At 49.3% G+C, this 17,315-nt stretch overlaps 1 protein-coding gene across 3 annotated transcripts in view; it reads right to left on the reverse strand.

Moving 5' to 3' along the window:
• Positions 1-1,291: 1,291 nt before the first annotated feature.
• The window catches only part of ACVR2B (activin A receptor type 2B), a 39,983-nt gene continuing 23,959 nt past the window's right edge, over positions 1,292-17,315 (reverse strand). For 2 of the 3 annotated variants that reach the window (XM_025884185.2, XM_073901904.1), the window contains exons 3-11: positions 16,818-16,927; positions 16,502-16,653; positions 16,279-16,422; positions 15,642-15,785; positions 15,164-15,312; positions 13,272-13,386; positions 12,402-12,540; positions 12,191-12,321; positions 1,292-10,757 (exon numbers count right to left, since the gene is read on the reverse strand). In XM_025884185.2, the coding sequence (XP_025739970.1) occupies positions 10,563-10,757; positions 12,191-12,321; positions 12,402-12,540; positions 13,272-13,386; positions 15,164-15,312; positions 15,642-15,785; positions 16,279-16,422; positions 16,502-16,653; positions 16,818-16,927 (1,279 nt within the window). In that variant the 3' untranslated portion in view covers positions 1,292-10,562. The remainder of the gene's footprint in view (positions 10,758-12,190; positions 12,322-12,401; positions 12,541-13,271; positions 13,387-15,163; positions 15,313-15,641; positions 15,786-16,278; positions 16,423-16,501; positions 16,654-16,817; positions 16,928-17,315) is intronic. The other variant, XM_073901908.1, reaches the window with a different exon arrangement.

Raw genomic sequence — 17,315 nt, forward strand, 5'->3', positions numbered from 1 at the left:
TTAGTCACGGGCCAAAAAAAATCTGTTACTGCAGAAAGCAGTGAGGTGATTTCTGGGGCTTTCTGGTTTTGTTAGGCAGTAGAGACTCATCATTTCATTAACAGGGAACCATGTTTTCATGATCTATTACATTTACACCTCACATATCCTGGTATACAAACAGTACTTACTGAATTACCACTGCGCCAAGATCTCATGCCTCCCACCCATCACCAAGTTTTCATCTAGCGAGTTAAGTCAGGAATTCCAAAATGTGAGACCTGGCTTTGTTGATTTAGTGACCCTGATACTCAGCCATGCTTAGAAATGGCAGAGTCTGTATTTTGCAGTAGTCCTGAATAAAACTTATTTTCCAGGCTTCTCTGCTCCACTTAACAAAAATATTGCTCAGGGTTGTCTGCAAAGTATAGGACTGGGGGTGGGGGGAGGGAGGTACGGGGATCTTGGAGACTTGGAAAATATACCCCTACCCTGCAGGAACTTACCCCAAGTTCCAGGACAGTCCATTTAGGAGAAACCCAGTGTCTCCAACTAGGCCCTGAGCTTCTGAAGGGCAGAAATGAGGACCTGTGCTGCGCTCCAGTACCTCAGGACCATGGCAGACTAGGCACTCAACCATTAACAACTGCATGTGTACCAAGCAGGAACTTACAGGGGTGTTTGAGTCAGCCCTGTAAGTGCAAGAACACCACTGTATTGATTTCTAATTCCCATGAAAAGAAACCTCAATCCCCTGCCATGTGATTAAGAGAGACAACAGGGTAGTTTTATTATTATTTTATTTTCATATACAAAAAGATAAAACTTGAAATAGCTCTAGATTTTTCCTCCTATTCTGTTGGGGTGTGGCTGCTTCTTCACACAGGGGGAAAAAACTACATTCACATCGGTTTATTTGAGGACCCAGTGCAGAGTTCAAGCAGCAAAACCCCAACTTAGCAGATCTAATTTCAAACTTGACACTCATTTCTAAAATTACCACAGTAAAAAGGAACAAAGATCCACTGCAAATGAATGAACTATGATACAATGTTCTTTCCAAAATGTCTTCATTTTGCAACTGTAATTACATGGATGTCTGCTTTAGGCCATTTTAGATGTGTGCATGTATATAATTTATATATGTGTGTGTGTGTATTATATACACACACACATATATAAATCAGCACACTTCAAATCCAGACAGGGTAACAGCATTAACTCTGTATATGTGTGTGTGTGTGTGTGTGTGTGTGTATTTTTTAAACATGATACTTTAGTATAACTTTTGTTAATTCAGTAGTACAAGCTATTTCTGTTCTACAAAATTTTTATTTTATAGCTACAAGGGTGAAAAGTGACCTATTACATTTACATCTCACATATCCTGGTATACAAACAGTACTTACTGAATTTGAGCCAAAAACTAGAAGTCTTTATTTTTAGCACTTGAAGAGCTTCCCCACTTCTACACCTTAAGTCATATACTAGTCACATTTCCAGAGTTTGTAATTACTCATTGTTTTAAACCGCAAGAAACAGGTGAATCCAGACTTTTAATTACAATTGTTATATACAAGTTAGATAACACAGCTCAGTAAGACTTCGCTATCCATCCTAAACCCGACACACACATTCTCCACTAAGTTAGACAAGCCTTAGGGGGTTTCCTTCTTTTCCTTACACATAATGTACAAATTTAGAAGTAGCTGGTAAAACTGATACATAAAGATGGTAAATGAGAGGTGACATTTTCTGTTGGTTCCAAAATTGGTCCTGCAAATTTTATATTCTGCTGTGTTAACTGTGTGTGTGTTACATGCAGAAGCTCTTTTTACAAGAATTGACATCAAACTCAATGTAAGTTAAATTTACAGTACTGTAAAGTTACTCAGATTCAAGGACAAATGTGGAAAAATATTAACAGGTGAAAAATTCGGCCTTTTGATGCTACCACTAAGATCATGTCAAATTCGTAAGCAGATTCTTTTGTACAGTTGAAAAATGGCATTGTGTGGATTTGTGGCATGGAACTGAAATCTAGAAGTATGCTTCTATTCTGCGGTAACCCTCACCCTCAATTCTTAAGTACCACTCAATTTTCTTTGCATTTTTACAGAATTCTAGAAAAAAATGGGGGGGGGGGAGCTGCTGGCATTTTAACAATCCCTCCAACTCACAGGAGGTCTTTTAACACTTCCAGATGAGGACTCCTAAGAATCTCTATATGATCACTGGCTCTCAGACAGCCTTTGACAGTGACTTGAACACTTTCCAAATCAAAACCCCAATGTTGCCTAATCTTTCCTACTCTCATCTCTGTCGTTGCTGGTAACATCTGAATGAGCGCATTTTTTTTCCCTTAATGGAGAAATTATTTGGCTAAACATACACTTAGCTTGTGGCAGTGCTCTGAGAAAACCCCACTTGGGCTAAAGCACTTGCAGGGACTGAAGTCAACAGTCCACTGAACAGGGCAGAGAGCAAACACTTCGAGGGCTGATCAGAACCCACTGGGAACACACTGACCTTGGCATCCCACAGTCAGCAGGACAGCCCAGGCAGGCAGCCCATGCTCATATGGCTGAGTTACCACTTTTAATCTTGGTCTGCCATCTATGCCCCAGAGACAAAAATTCAAATGTGGTGACTGCTGGTTAATCAAACTTTTTGAACTGGTAAAAAAGGCTCTTTAAAAATATATATATATATTTATTTAAAATACATCAAAATGACAAACAGCCATATCCCGCAAGGCCTAATTTCACAGCAACATATGCTACAGACATCTTCCCAAAATGCACAGTGGTGGATGGTGGGTTTTTTAATCCTGCCATTTAAAGGAATGTTCTACGTTTGAGTTTTAATGACTGGAAATGTATTACAAAGAGCTCATCTTTGGAACTAATCTGTGTGCAAGACCAGCCAATTGAATCACTTTGCCTATTCAGACACAAGAATACTGAAAATGGCAGAATTCAAAGAGGAACCCAGGAAGCACCATTCAGATGACACTCTAGACCCATCCCACCACAGTGCAGTGAGGAGCTTGCCAGAAGCCCCTTTCTCAGTCCTTGGGAAGAGTTTAACTTTAAAACAAATAAGTGCCCATACTTGGCAGGGTTCCTGCGTGTGTATGTTACAAGCCTGCAGTATCGAGAGGACCCAGATGGTGACACGGTTCAACATGAGGTCTGAGGTAACTGGTTCTTCAAATACCTGGAGCACAGAACTGCATCCAGAAATTACAGCTGGGAAAAAGGAAAAAGGTGGGGTTTCGGGCTAGAAAAGACAAGTAGAAAAAAGCTTACAGCAGTTGCTTTTGGGGGGAGGCAGGTGACAAAAACAAAGGCACAACAGAATTACATTCTAAGACACGTGGCTGGAGAACAGAGAAACGTTCTTTCACGGGGAGCAGGGAAAGGAACGACAGGTTAGTTCCCGGACTGCTACTGGACCTGCTGAAACTAAACTTACTCCAAGTATAAAAGGGGTAAAGTATAAAACTTCACTCTGAACCAGACTGAATAAAAAGCACAGCTGGTATAAAATGACACATCAGGAATTCTCCTGACAAAACTGTCCCAACCAGTGTACTTCTGAGCGCTGCAGCCTGGGTCTGAGGGACAGGCCTTCAGCTGGGCCTCAGGACTGACAATGACGATACAAAGAATGAGCTCCATTATTCACCTTCCCTGTATCCCCATCCAAAAGGCTCACCCAAGTAACCATTCACTCTCTACCCCAAAATAAAAAGGCTAACATGAAGACCGCCTCCCATCCCCTGGCAGTCATGCTGACCTTTGCAGGAAGAGCAGGAAGGGCCATGTGACAGCTGGAAGATGCCCTCTGGTATGGGGCTCTGAGCTTCTTCAGAGGGCTCCCGGTTGTGACTCGCTAGATGAAAGCAGGGAGCTGCCCCAAGCACTCTCACATCCAAGAGGCCCCGACCAGAGAAGACACAATGTGCCCAGCAGCTCACCATTTCACTTGATCGCTGTGTCCACACACCACCCTCCTTTCTGTCCTGAAAACTGGAAAATTTGGTCCTAGATAATTCAGTTTTGTGGATTCTTCAAATCACCAAACTCTCATTTCAAATGTTTATAGCCTGAATCTTAATTGTCCCAACCCGCCCCAATATGCACTCCCATATGAGTTCTGTTCCTCAAAACACCCTAATATGACTACACCCTGTGGCAGGAACTCACAAACTCATTTCTAACTTCAGAACCCTTTGTTCAGAAGAAATCTCAGGAGGAAGCACAAATGTAAAACACACCACAGGCTCTTCTTGCCGCTCCCCAGCCCCTCGCCTTCCAATCTGCAGGGAGCTGAGCCGGAGCATCACTGTCCCACACAGCCAGAAGTGGAGTTTTGGCCAAATGAGACCCATAAAGGACCTCCAATCTGCCAGTGTATCAAGAGAATCCATATGAGCACTAGGTAAGAGCTCCACACCACTCACACTCCAGTGTACGTTTATCCTGAAAGGTAAAGCTCATTACTCTGATTACAAAATCATTCTCATTCAAACTCACTAGACTTTATAAAAATAATCTGTGGTATAAAACAATCTCCACACTGTGCAGAAGAATCTGTCAGGTGATATAACTAAATATATATGTAGAGCTATAGATTTTTTAAAGTAAAATTTCAAGTGTCATATCTCTATTATAGAACCTATTCTTTTATTTACAATGCTACCTAACAACATTCCGATGCAAACGTGATTGGGAGAAACAGAATGATCCCATGCCCAACCAACAGCAGAAATCCCCAGGACTCAAGACAGAACACATCCGTTTGTTAAAAACAACAAAACAAAACAAAATAAACCCATCCTCACCTGCCTAAAAAGCATTCGCTAATAATGGGTCATATTTTTCGTAACTGTGAGCTCAAAAATGTAAACTTTGCAAATAAATGTAACACTTTCCCACAGATGTCCAGAGAGCCCACGTTTGAATAATCCATTGCATACACACATGTGCCCGAGCGTATGCTTCTCTAGGGTCCTGTGGTTGGCATGCAATGGTTCTCAGAACTGCGTAGGCCCCAGACAGCCCAAAGATACTCCCGGAGAGAAAGGGCAGCACAGGGCCCATCACCACACACTGGCATTTACAGACTATGCATTTTATTTCATGAGGGAAAACCATTTGTATTATCTCTACAAGCTGCCATAGGAGCAAATAAAGTATCACTGGTTTTGGCACTACAGGGATACATGGAGTACCACAATCAAAAGTCCTGCTTCATTCACACCTGGAAGATACAGTCACAAAAATGTAAAAGCTTGGTAAAATTTAAATAGTGACAAACTGTTTAAATTCAAAATCTTGTCCAAGCCCAAAGTTTACAATGGACCCCAAATAAGTATAAAATAGAAATATTCAAAATATCCCTCTGGATAATTTGGACTTTTATTTGATGAGTTAATGGGTCTCTTGGACCCACTGTTTTTAAAACGTAGCTGAGTCAACTGAATTAATTTCCAAGGGGGGCATTTTAAACTTCAATTTCTTTTTGCTACAAAACTAAATCATTATTTTAAAAAACTTTTCCAAGCCTTCTAAAGGTTTGGGATACATTCATAGGTGGATTGCTGGTTACAAATCAACTACCAGGAATCTTACTTAAACAACTATGCATATAACCCTGAATTCATTAAATCTAGACTGAGAAGATAAACAGGTCATCAACTGAATTACTGGGCCTGTTTCTTTACCTAAAACATTACTGTTGATCAAGACTTAAACTCGTCATTACTAGGTTGAACACCTATTAGCTACTGACTAATTTATCAGTTCAGCTTTTATGAACAGCCATTAACTAAGGAATTCATGGCACCCAAATGAGGAGAAAAAGCTACCTTGCCCTCTTTCCTTTCTGGCTGCTCACCCGGGATGGGAGGTGGGGAAGGTAGATGAGTCAATTCACTGTGCTTCTTAGAAAGGTGTGATCTAGAGAGCCCCTGAAATGTGAACCAAGCCTGGCTATCTCTCCAAAGATGAGCCATTAAGAACGCAACAGGCTACTGAAATAGCTGGGACTGACAAACTGAGTTAGCTACAAGGAAATGCTTTCCAATTCAGACACTCACTCAGTGAGCCAAGTTCTCAGGAATAACACTTGGCTGTTCGACTTCTAGTACCAAGTCTAAACACTTACATACGTCTGCTTACTGTATTGCTAAAAACCACCAAATCCTTGTATTACCAGTATGTGCTAGGAACTTTACACTGCATCCTAAAAAAAGCAAAATTCCATTTGCAAGAGGGCCACCCAGTTCTCCCACTCCAGGTAGAACAGCCGCCTCCCTACCCTCATGGCTCAGAGCATCGGGCCACGTGACAGGCTTTCTGAGCCACAAACAGACACATACACACACATGGGCAGCTGGGCTTGCCACCAAAGAAACACCACACACATAGCTCAAGCACTCAGAGTGTCAGGGTAGCAGGGAGCAAGAACATGGCAACTGGAGAGAAAGGTGACAGCAGAAAAGTGCTGGGTCACCTGCTTTGCTTTCTAAAGCATGACATGACAAGCCATGACAAGAAGACTGGCCTGGCCCCTAGGAGCAGTGAAGAACTAGCTCAGCGGCCTGGAGAGGAGAGATTCTGAACTGGGCTGAGAATATGTGAGTAGGGGCTTCAAGCCACTTGAAGATGTTCAAAGCTGAACAAGATCTCTCTTGTTCTGCACACATACCCAAGTCCAGACAGGAGGAATTCTGAGTCAGAAGATGCTGGCACACATGGGGAACCCCTCCCCAGGTAGCCCTGATCCCTCTGGGCACCTATACCTACACAGCCATGCTGAACAATGAAGGACAAGCCAGCCATGTTCAACAGTGAAGGCCGATGATGGGCCAAAAATACTCACCACTTCCCTTCACAGCCAGGTCTCCCTCCTAAGAACACTCTACCTACGGCCCTCACCCTGAGTAACTCACTCAAAGGACTCCTGGGAGGGACCAATGGTCCCAGGAGAAAACCTGGCTGATGCCAGCCCCTAAGGACTATGTCCAGGGCCTCCCCTGGCCCATCATTAAGAATTCTTTGCGGGACTGTGTGACACAGTGGCCCCTGTCCCCACTCATTTCCTCCTCCTCGTTCATTCCTGTATTTCTCTGGCTTGGGATGTCTTCCCAGTGATCATGGACGTTTTCAAACGGAAAACATTCTCTCCCAAAGCCCCACCCCACAGCCAGGAGCCTGTGTGGATGGAAGAACACTAGAAAGGAAGGAGCAAGGATCCTTGGCTCCTTCCCTCCCCTGACTTGGCCACCCGCTCACCCTAGGTGGGGCAGCCTCTCCCACAGGCAGGCAAAATGATGCCAGACTCCCAGCAGCCTTCCCCAGGTGCTTGGGGGGGTGGGGGGGGGTAGTTCTCTGAGCCCTCCGGAAGTAGACACTACATGAAATCTTTGTGGAAAAGAACACAGGCAGAGGCCCTATAACCCAATAAACATAAACCAGAGCTCTAAATGGTTTTCTCCCCGAAGAGTACATGACAGCACAGACACTTTATCTGAGGCAAAAGACCCGCCCAGACCCCCAGGGGCGTGCCCTGGAAAAGGATCACCCACCCTCTTCTGTCATCAGCAGCAGTCAGGGATACTGCCTGATGGGTGCATTTTACACCACAGCATGAGGGAAAAGCAGCCTGAAGCCCAAAGAGCTGACGCTCCCAGACTCCCCTCTCCCCAGCCACACCACACAGGAACCATCTCCAGACACTTCATTCTGGCGCCAAGGCCCGAAAGCAGCTGAGCACAGGGTCAGCAAAGAGGGAGCCCACCCAGATAAAAGGCATGTAGGCCAACGGGAAGGCCCATCCTGTCGGTACTGCGAGCTGACCAGCAGGTCCCACACCAAAGCCACAGCTCAACCCTCCACAGCCAGGCCAAAAACGTGTTCTGACAAGCATCAAGCTGAAAGAAAACTCACCCAGAGGAAATCTAAAACCAAATGGAGAGGCAGGGGTTTAGTGTTCCACACTGGGCAGGATAAGAGATCTGATCATTCTTGTGGCGAATCAGCTACATGTGTTAGTGGTTTATTTGTTGCTGAGGGTGCAAAGCAGATGCTGGAAAAAGAGATGCACTGCCTGAGGTGAAAGCTAAAGAAATTAGATATGGCACTTTTCAATAAATATTTTAAAGCTTTTTAAAGAAAGAAGTGGAAAAGAAAAGCAACTGCTGTAAGGCCTGTTTTGCTGTTAAAAATTATTCTGAGGGAAGAAAAATACCACAGCACAAAATAGTTAAAAAAAAAAAAAAAAAAAAAAGACAACACAGCTTACCCCAAAAACAACAACAACAACAAAAACCCTGTCCCTGTAACCACCTTGGCCAGCTCACAGCTTGACCCACGAAGCAAAAACTGAGCTCTGCGAGGGACACACACTCACCTCCCACAGCACCCTGTGCCCAAGGACGGAGAGGAAGGGACACAGCCAAGCGGCAGGCCCCAGACGCGCAGGGCGCACGAGCGCGGAGCATGCGCGCTCCGACTGACTCCAGGGCACGGGGCGAGCGTGCCACTCCGGACACGCCCCTCTGTCCCAGACTGCCCCGCGTCACCGAGTCACCAGGTGGACTCACACAGCCGCTACCGGCCTCCTCCACGGTCGCTGCGGCTCGAGGAAAATGACCTCAAGCACGTCTAAGGGCCACAGTCTGACCAAGTTAAAGTGGGGTTACCTGTCATTCTGAACACTGACCAGTCAGGTTGAGGGAAAGATCTGAACCTCCACGTTAAGTCAAGAGGAGGCGCCCCTCTCCCGTTCTCACCCAGGTCAACCTCTCCCCATCGCTCACCAACTCACCTACCCTCAAGATGAAAGAGATCCACTTTTTAAATAAAAGTCTCGAGAAACCAGAGGGAAACGCCTTCACAAACAAGAGTGATGAATGCCCAGACGGCCCAGACAGCCAATCTACAGTTGACAATTATTTACAAGGGGGCGTTCTCAAACAAAAATGGTAGCACTCCCTAGAAGACTCAAAACTTTTTTTCTTTTTCTCTATTTCTTTTAAATTTTCTTGTCATAAAAGCCAACTTACATTAAAATATACTTACTACGAGACAACACAACTAATAAAATATATAATAAAACTTACACAAGTAGAAAATTCTGAGGTATTTCTGGTTTGAGGTGGTCTGTGGTCGTGAAGTTTTAATTCTTTTACTTTTCAAAATTTAAACCTCGGAAGCCACATTGCAAAGCATGTGTGTATATGTGGATGTGTGTTTCATTTTTAAAAAAATTCGCATGTTTCATAAATTAAAAAAATTCAAATGTTGAAACAGCAGCATTAGGAACATTCACTGACTAGAGCAAGGTTATGGCATAATAGACAAACGGTTTTTAGAATATGCACCTCTTTGAGGGGTCTGGAGAAAGCCGTGTGCATGAGCCACATAAAGGGACAGCGATGTCACCACACAAGGCAGAGCCAGCCCTGCAGGACTCGGGTCTTCAGAGGCAGGCCGTGGCAGCCCACCCAGGGAATCCTCTTGCCCTGGCTGTGCAGGGCGCCCCGTGGGCATTTCCCTGAACTGCACCAGGAGGAAGCAACGTGTTTTAACTTTTTCCTCCATTAAGATATTTACAGCATTGTCTTATGAGGAATACAGTCACTAAAACATGATGATTTCTACCCCTACCTAACCTTAAAATGAGGGCAGAGAAAACGTTTTGTCCAACGCCCAAGCCCAAGTCAGTGGGAAAAAAACTGGTCAGGGCCAACAGATGGGTCAGAGCCACACCTGCTTTCAGACTTTCTCCAAACCCCGCTCTGGCCGTTAATGCTCAGCCTCCACACGGTCCTTCCCCTCGAATCCTGGTTACCTGAGAAGTAGCCTCCTAGCAAAGGATGTTGCTCCGAATGTGCCCGAGTCCAGTGTAGCTCTGTTCCAAACCCCATCCCAGCTCTGTCCTCCCCTTCCAACTCCGGTCCAAACCATCCTCATTCTCATCCCTGTTTTTCCTCGGTCAGGACAACACCCGTTAATCCGTGAAAGACACATCTGCTGTTTCTTAAACTCACTGTCTAAAAAGGGAGAAAAACAATAAAGGCGGGGGGGGGGGGCAGGAAGGGGACGAGGGCAGGGGGAAATTCCTCCTCTGAGGAAGGTGTGTTCTTATGTAACAGTCTTCAAAGTTTCCTCTAGGTAGAGTTTGCAGCATTAAGTTTCCTAAGACAGGAGATGGGTTTCTTTGTGTCACAGATTCTGAGACAACAAACAAAGAGAAAGCGGGAAAAATGAACCCCAAAGGACAGGAGGTGGCTGAGGCTCTTCAGCATGGCGCTGGTTCTGCATTCACAGCTCAGCACCTCAACGCCTGCTGACGTGTCCGCTGTTTGCGATACAGTAGAGCAATGTGCTGGTAAAAACTGATCCAATCCAAAAAATAATATTAATAATAATAATTATAATAATTATAATAATAATAAAAAGTCAAGGTAAAATAGCAGCTGCATTTTATGTGTTTGTTGGTGTTATGGGATTTCCAAAACAAAACACAACTTTTTTTCCTTTCCTCTTCAGATCCACTCATTCCTGGGCTTAGATGCTCGACTCCTTAGGCGGCAGGTCCACATTGGTGACAGAGGTCACCAGGGAGACAAGACAGTCCGAGGTAGTGCCGTTGACTGACCTCCGGATTAGGGACACCCGCTCCTCCACGCAGCCCGCAGACAGGCGAGCCTCTGCATCATGGTCCCAGCACTCCTCAATGGTCACGCAGAGCTGGGCCAGGCCCTGCACGTCGGTGAGGAGAGGGAAAGGACAGCCTTGTCAGTGCCCCTCAGTGAAGACAAGCATGGGGGACAGGTAAACTTGAGGATGCTCCTAAGGATCAGCCAGAGAGCCCACTGGTCCCAACCCTAGCAGCAGGTCAACTAGCAGGGGCCCAGGGGACACTGCAGAAATCAGGATGCCTTCCCTCCCAGCAGCTACCATCCTGAGCCCATTGGACTCCCTCCACAGCCTCAACATAGGAAGGGACGGGGTCGGGAACCCAGGCCCCTCCTGGGGCAGACCCAGCTGCTTGCCTTGGGGCGGTGATATTCAAACAAAATCTTACGTGAATCCCAAATCATGTAGGGGCCCACAGTGCAGCCTCAGTTACAGTGGGGACCGGAGGAGGGCTTCATCCCACCCTACTCCCCACAAGCCCTGGGGCCCCTCCCAAGAGTCCGGGACACGTGGCGTGACACCCTCTGCTGGCACACACACAGTGGAGCCAAGGAAAGGCAAATGCCCACATCCAGGGGCTCTCCAGTCTGCTCGGCACCAAACCACCCCAAGATCTGTCTGCACCATGGGCTCCACATCAGGGAACTGGCCCGGCAACCCCAGCATGTCTGCCCTGGAAGACTGAGAAAGTCTGAGGCGAAGGTACAGACTCTGGCACAGCCTATATGTCCCCATGTCTCAGTTTTTTCCATCTGCAGCCCCGGGTTCCAGGGAGCAGTACTGCAACTGCACTTGGCCCCTGATGCTATATACGGTAGACTGCTAGCCTCCAGTGACCTCAAGGCTGTCCTGTTTCTGAAAGGACCAGGAGGTGCGCAGGGGGAGGGGCTCAATGGAGCTGAAGGCAAGTGTCTTTCCAAGACAGGAAAACAGTTCAGATGGCAGGGGTCTTTTGTACAATATCCCCAGCCTGGAGGAGACAAGATGCCACATGGCTCAGTCCATGCCCAGAAAGATAACGAAGGCAGAGAACAGAGAATATTTAATCAGAGCTAATCCATAGTAAGCATTTATGGATAGGTGTCCTGCCAAACAATGTACAATAACCAGTTAAATCTATTACTATCCTGAGGAGACAAAGGCTCAGAGGAATAAAGCAATTTGCCAGAAGCCACACAGCTACTGATGGGCAGATCCAGGATTCGAACCCAGACGTGTCAGGCCCAGGGTCAGTGGCTCCCCTCCACAAATGGTCCACATGGAGGCCACATGGACCCCGATGAAACGGACTGTCAGGCCCCATCACTCTGGGCCCAAACCCGGAGCCACCTCCCCGCCGAGCCTGGAACCTCCCCACTTTCCTGGTGGAAGGGAGACAGTGCACTAAGTGGCCTCTGGCCCCACAGGGGAGGAGGAGACGGTCCTGCTGCCTGAGGCGTCCTCTCTCTCCGTCCCTCTGCTGCCCTGCATAGTCCCCTGCCACCCAGGCCCCTCACCGGGTGCTTCAGCCAGTGATCCTTAATGGCGGGCCGCATCTTCTTGTGCACGACCACCTCTTGTAGCTCCTCCAGGGATGGGTGCTGGCCGATCTCTTCCTCAAAGGGCAGCATGTACTCATCCACAGGGCCTGGGGGTGATGAGAGAGCCCAGCAGGGTCACCCCAAGGGCTCGTGGCTCCTCATCCCACCCCCTGGACGCCCCACTCACCATCCGCAGCCTTGCAGCGGGACACAAGCTCCCACAGCACCAGCCCCATGGCGTACATGTCGATGCGCAGGAAGGCATCTCTCTGGAAGTTGATGGCTCCCTCAAGCACCTCAGGGGCCATGTACCGCCGCGTACCCACCTACACGAGGACAGGGGAGGGAGTCCCATCAACAGCCACGCACAAAGCGACTCACCGCGGCACACGAGAGCCACCACCCGAGGGCACCAGACAGGGCCAGGATGGCGGCATAGAGGACACCGCCAGGGACAACCCTTGATTCACCATGTTCGTGGGGAGCTCACAAGAGGTCATGGTGCACGTATGACAGCTGAGGGATAACTGTAAATATCACGCACTCGAGACAACAGTACTCTAACACAGAACGGCTGCCTCTTTACTCTAAACCTCAGCAGCACGAGGGGCCACCCACATGGTGTGGCTGTTTTCCTGAGACTAAGATCAAAAACAGAGGGGCTGAAGAATACCTAAAAATACTGAGAGCAATTGTTCTAGGAGAATTTCCTCAGGCTTAACTTTTAGGTACGTTTTCTAGGTTTTTGGTTTGGATTCTTAGTACAGTTCCTTCTATTTTACATTGCTTAACAGTTCTGCTCAAAGAGAAAGAGATGGAGGCTACAAGGATGAGCACCGACCCCAGCGGGGCAGCTGGGTCTGACTAACTGGCCTTTGAGGTCGTGCTGCCCTCCAGGCTTGGGTGCCCCACTGGGAAGACGAGTGTTGCTCCTGGAGTTCCCCGACAGCTCTGAGCTCACAGTGACCCTTGCTCCCTGTGTCTTGCCAGCCGGGCACCAGAAGGGCAGTGTCCACCCCTGTGCCAGCCCCCTTCCTGTACCCCTGAGGCTCATTACCTGCCCATGAGTGTCCCCCGGAGGTTTCCCTGGCTCAAACCGAACAGCCAGACCAAAGTCAGCCAGCACAGCTGTGAGGTCACTCTTGAGCAATACATTCTTGCTTTTGAAGTCCCTGGGGAGACAGGTGGACTGAGATGAAGGTGAATACTGTGCTCCTGACTCCTGGCTTCCCACCTTGACCCCCAAGATACTGGAGCCTGTGCCTTCCAGCCCCAATAGACCCTAGACCAGGCCATCCCACCCTATCTGGGGAGCAGGGCCTGTACCAGGGTGGAGTTCTATGAGGCTGCACAGGCAGGCAGCTTTAGGACACCCTTCTACCCCTCACCCGCCTCGATGTGAGAATCCCTCAATGCACTTCTGCCACAGCTGTCAAAGCAACACCTACCACAATAGCTGGGCAGACCCCATTCCAGTCCCCACAGTATCAAAGGCCAGCCTCTGCATTCTCAGAGGGGGCGAGGTCAGGCCTATGGGCCTGGGATGAAGGCTTCTGGGGGAAAATGTACATGGCCCGGGATGGGAGTGACAAGTTGAATGAACTCGCCCAGGTTTCTGTGCAAGCCCAAGGGGCTTGCCAGGGTAGAGCAGGGTGCCGGTATGTGCATTCAGCTCCACCTCATGCTAGCAGGGGTACGTTTGGTCCTCAGTCTCCCCAGCACCTGTGTCAGTCTTGTTGTAAGGATAAAGCTCAGGGAGTAGTAAGCACACATGCTTAGGGCCACCCCAGCACACTCACTGTGCACTACTATTAGGCTGAACCATATGGAAGAATCAACATTTTTGGCCTACAAAAATTGCAATTTCACATTGTCAACCTTAAATGTCATTATGTTATTACCATGAGGGGCCCTTGAGCTTTGACTCCTGGAATCCAAGGCTCATTCCCCTCCCTCGTAGGCACAGAACCACACTAAACCAAGTCTGATGACAACCTACTCAACCTCTCCGCACTGTTCCTTGCTCTGTATGATGGGGCTGGGAAAACACCCCCTATCTCACCGATGACGAGTGTCTCACAGACCTCTCCCTTCAGGTGACAAGACTGATCTGGCCTAGTGTCTCTAAGTGTTCAGAGTAGTGCCTGCATTTAGTGAGGACTACCATGACCAGTTAATATGGTGGTCTCAAGGGGTAGCCCCAGAACCCTAAAGAGTCCCTGACACTGTTTCAGGGGAACTGCAAGACCAGAATTTTTTTCATTCAGAATCCATTATTTGTCTTTTTGTAAATTCATTCTCAGGAGAAGAGTTTTCCAGAGGCTACATATACATGTGATGTCATCACTCTGACACTCTGACACTTAACGGATATGTACTCTGATACAGCATATATCAGTAGATATAACCCATGTACACAGAAATTCTTAATGTAAAGAGATCCTGGGGCGCCTGGGTGGCTCAGTCGGTTAAGCATCTGACTTGACTTCCATGCAGGGCATGATCTCAGGGTGGTGAGATGGAGCCACGCTGGGCATGGAGCCTGCTTCAGATTCTCTCTCTCCCTCTCCCTCTGCCCTTCCCCCCACCACTGAGCACGGGTACACACACTCTCTCTAAAAAGAAAAAGAAAAAAAAAAAAAAAAGAATGTAAAGAGAGTCTAACCAAAACGTTTGAGAACTGCTGAACCAACCCTCCAAAGTAATGGGAGTCAGCACTTCCTCATGTGGCCACCAGAGGGCATGAGAAAACCAGCTTTCGAGGCCACATCAGGCCCAGGACACACAGGTGGAAGGCAGGGGAAGGGCCAGGTGGGCCCACCACAGAGCAGCTAAGCATCTTTATGAATCGGAGGCTCCCCACCCCCAACCCCAGGCCCTGCTCTCACCCTCCAACCCCCTCTGCAGCTCCACACCAAGCGCAGGGAGGGCAACTGCTAAGCCAGGTACCTGTGGGCAATAGACGGCTTGTGGCCCTCGCCACGGCACCAGGGCACATCCTCATGAAGGTACGAGAGGCCTCTTGACATTGTCTCTGCCACGTGACACAATTCATTCCACGTGATGATGTTCCCCTTGAGGTAATCCGTGAGGGAGCCCTACAGGAGACAGCACAGAAGTTGGGCACAGGCTCTGGGTACAGGAAAGGACAGGACCCAGCCTGGCCCTGGGAGGACTGTCTCAGTGGACCAATGGCAGACTCCCCTCCTGGGGGACTGGGACTGACATGGAAGGTATGTGAGGCCAGGAGGGGTCGCAGGGCGGGGGGTGTCAGAGGGTGTTAATCATGAAGTCATTGCACTTATTCATAAGAATGTATCCCAGAGTCAGGAGTTCTTACAGATACTCACATCCACACTTAGGAAGGGTCATCCTACGGTGGAAGGCCACCTCATCTCAGGAGCCCCTGTTCATAAGCATGACTCACCTTGTCATGGAAGGCCGTAATGAGCCAGAGCTCCACCTCAAGGTTGGAGCCTCGCTTCTCAGCGGCAATGAACTGCAGCAGGTTCTCATGCTTCATGCCGGGGGTGCTGAAGATCTCCCGTTCACTCTGCCATGACTGTTTGTCCTAAGGCAGGGATGCGGCTTAAACCCCACTGCCGCCACACCACCCTGAGGCAGAAGCGCCAGCCACGCCCCCACCCACCCCCTTCAGCCAGCCTCGGCTCTGTAAGGGAGGCAGGCAGATGACCAGGACTGAGCTGGGCCCTGGAGTACAGGCCAACAGTGATCCCGGAAATCATGCAGCGCTAGCACCGGATTTACAAACAAGGCCACTGAGGCCCAGGGAGGAGAGTGAGTGGCTCTGTGTCACACACCAAATGAGATGCAGAGCCAGGCCTGGTGTCCAAGGCCTCTAAGCAGAACCTGATGTCAAAAACAAACACTTGAAAACCAGAGTGGACCAAGGTTTTGCAAAGTCCTACCCCAGCCCTACAAGAAAATTCCAGTGGGGCCCGCCTCTCTCTCATCCCACCTGCCTCAGCCCAGAATGCCCTGGGGTGGGACAGCTCAAGCTGGACAGCAGGGGTGGATGACCTGGAAGCCCCTCACTCACTCACCTGGAGTGGGAAGATCTTGACAGCGACAAAGTCATTCATGAGCTGCGCCTTCCAGACACAGCCAAAGCGCCCCCGAGCCTTGATCTCCAGCAGCTGCAGAGGCTTCAGGCCCACCAGAGGGGACGGAGGTGGAGGTCCAGGGTCCTGGAGGAGATGGAGGGCTTAAGAGGGTCTGGCCGGGCCACCCCACCTCTACCCCTGCCCTCCGCCAGCCCTGTCTCACCTCGTGGATGTCCACATGGCCGTAGGGAGGCTTGCGATGCCGGTACATCCAGAAGGCCAGCAGGACGATGAGGGAGAGGCCCCCAATGGGCAGCAGCGAGTAGGCCAGCACCGTGAGCAGGGTGGGGGCTGTCGGGGGTGGCTCGTACGTGACTGGGGGACACACGGAGCCCTGTGTCACACAGCCCGCCCACCCACACACCTCAGGGGCCAGACCAGAGAGCCCTGCAGCCACTGCCCACCCAACTCAGGAGCTGAGAGGAGAGCTCCAGGGCCAAGGAGAGGCCCCAGCCTGCCCCACCCCCCACAGCCCTCACCTTCCGGGCCCCCAGCCTCCGGCAAGTGGGTGAAGCGCTCGTTGCAGAAGTTGCCTTCACAGCAGCAGAAGTACACCTGGGGGTTCTCCTCGGTGGCCACGCACTCCTGCCTGGAGGCACACAGTTTCCCATGGACCCTTCAGCTGAGGTATGCAAGCCTCACTGGGGCCTGCCCAGCCGACCCCTCCCCAGCCATAGAGAAGCTCAGGGGGAACCATCAGGGGACAGTGTGAACCCACCTCCCCTAAAGTGGGACCCAAAGTCCGGCAGGGATAGCCAAGGGTCCACACAAAGAGCTCTCCTTTGGACTGGGGCAGGGTATACACAGGTGCAGGAAAGCTAGGGCCCTGGCACCATCCCTACCAAGCTGTCTGGAGAGGCCCTGGTCTCCCCCCTACCCTTAAATGCCAGGCTCACTTTTACATCCTGGGGCCCAGAGGGCACTGTAGCCACAGGCAGGCTCCAGCGGGGCTGCGGGGGGGGGGGGGGGGGGGGGGG

The sequence above is a fragment of the Callorhinus ursinus genome, unplaced genomic scaffold, assembly GCF_003265705.2.
Source record: "Callorhinus ursinus isolate GAN/ISIS: 27379988/994484 unplaced genomic scaffold, GSC_fseal_2.0 scaffold1, whole genome shotgun sequence".
Taxonomy (NCBI): Eukaryota; Metazoa; Chordata; class Mammalia; order Carnivora; family Otariidae; genus Callorhinus; species Callorhinus ursinus.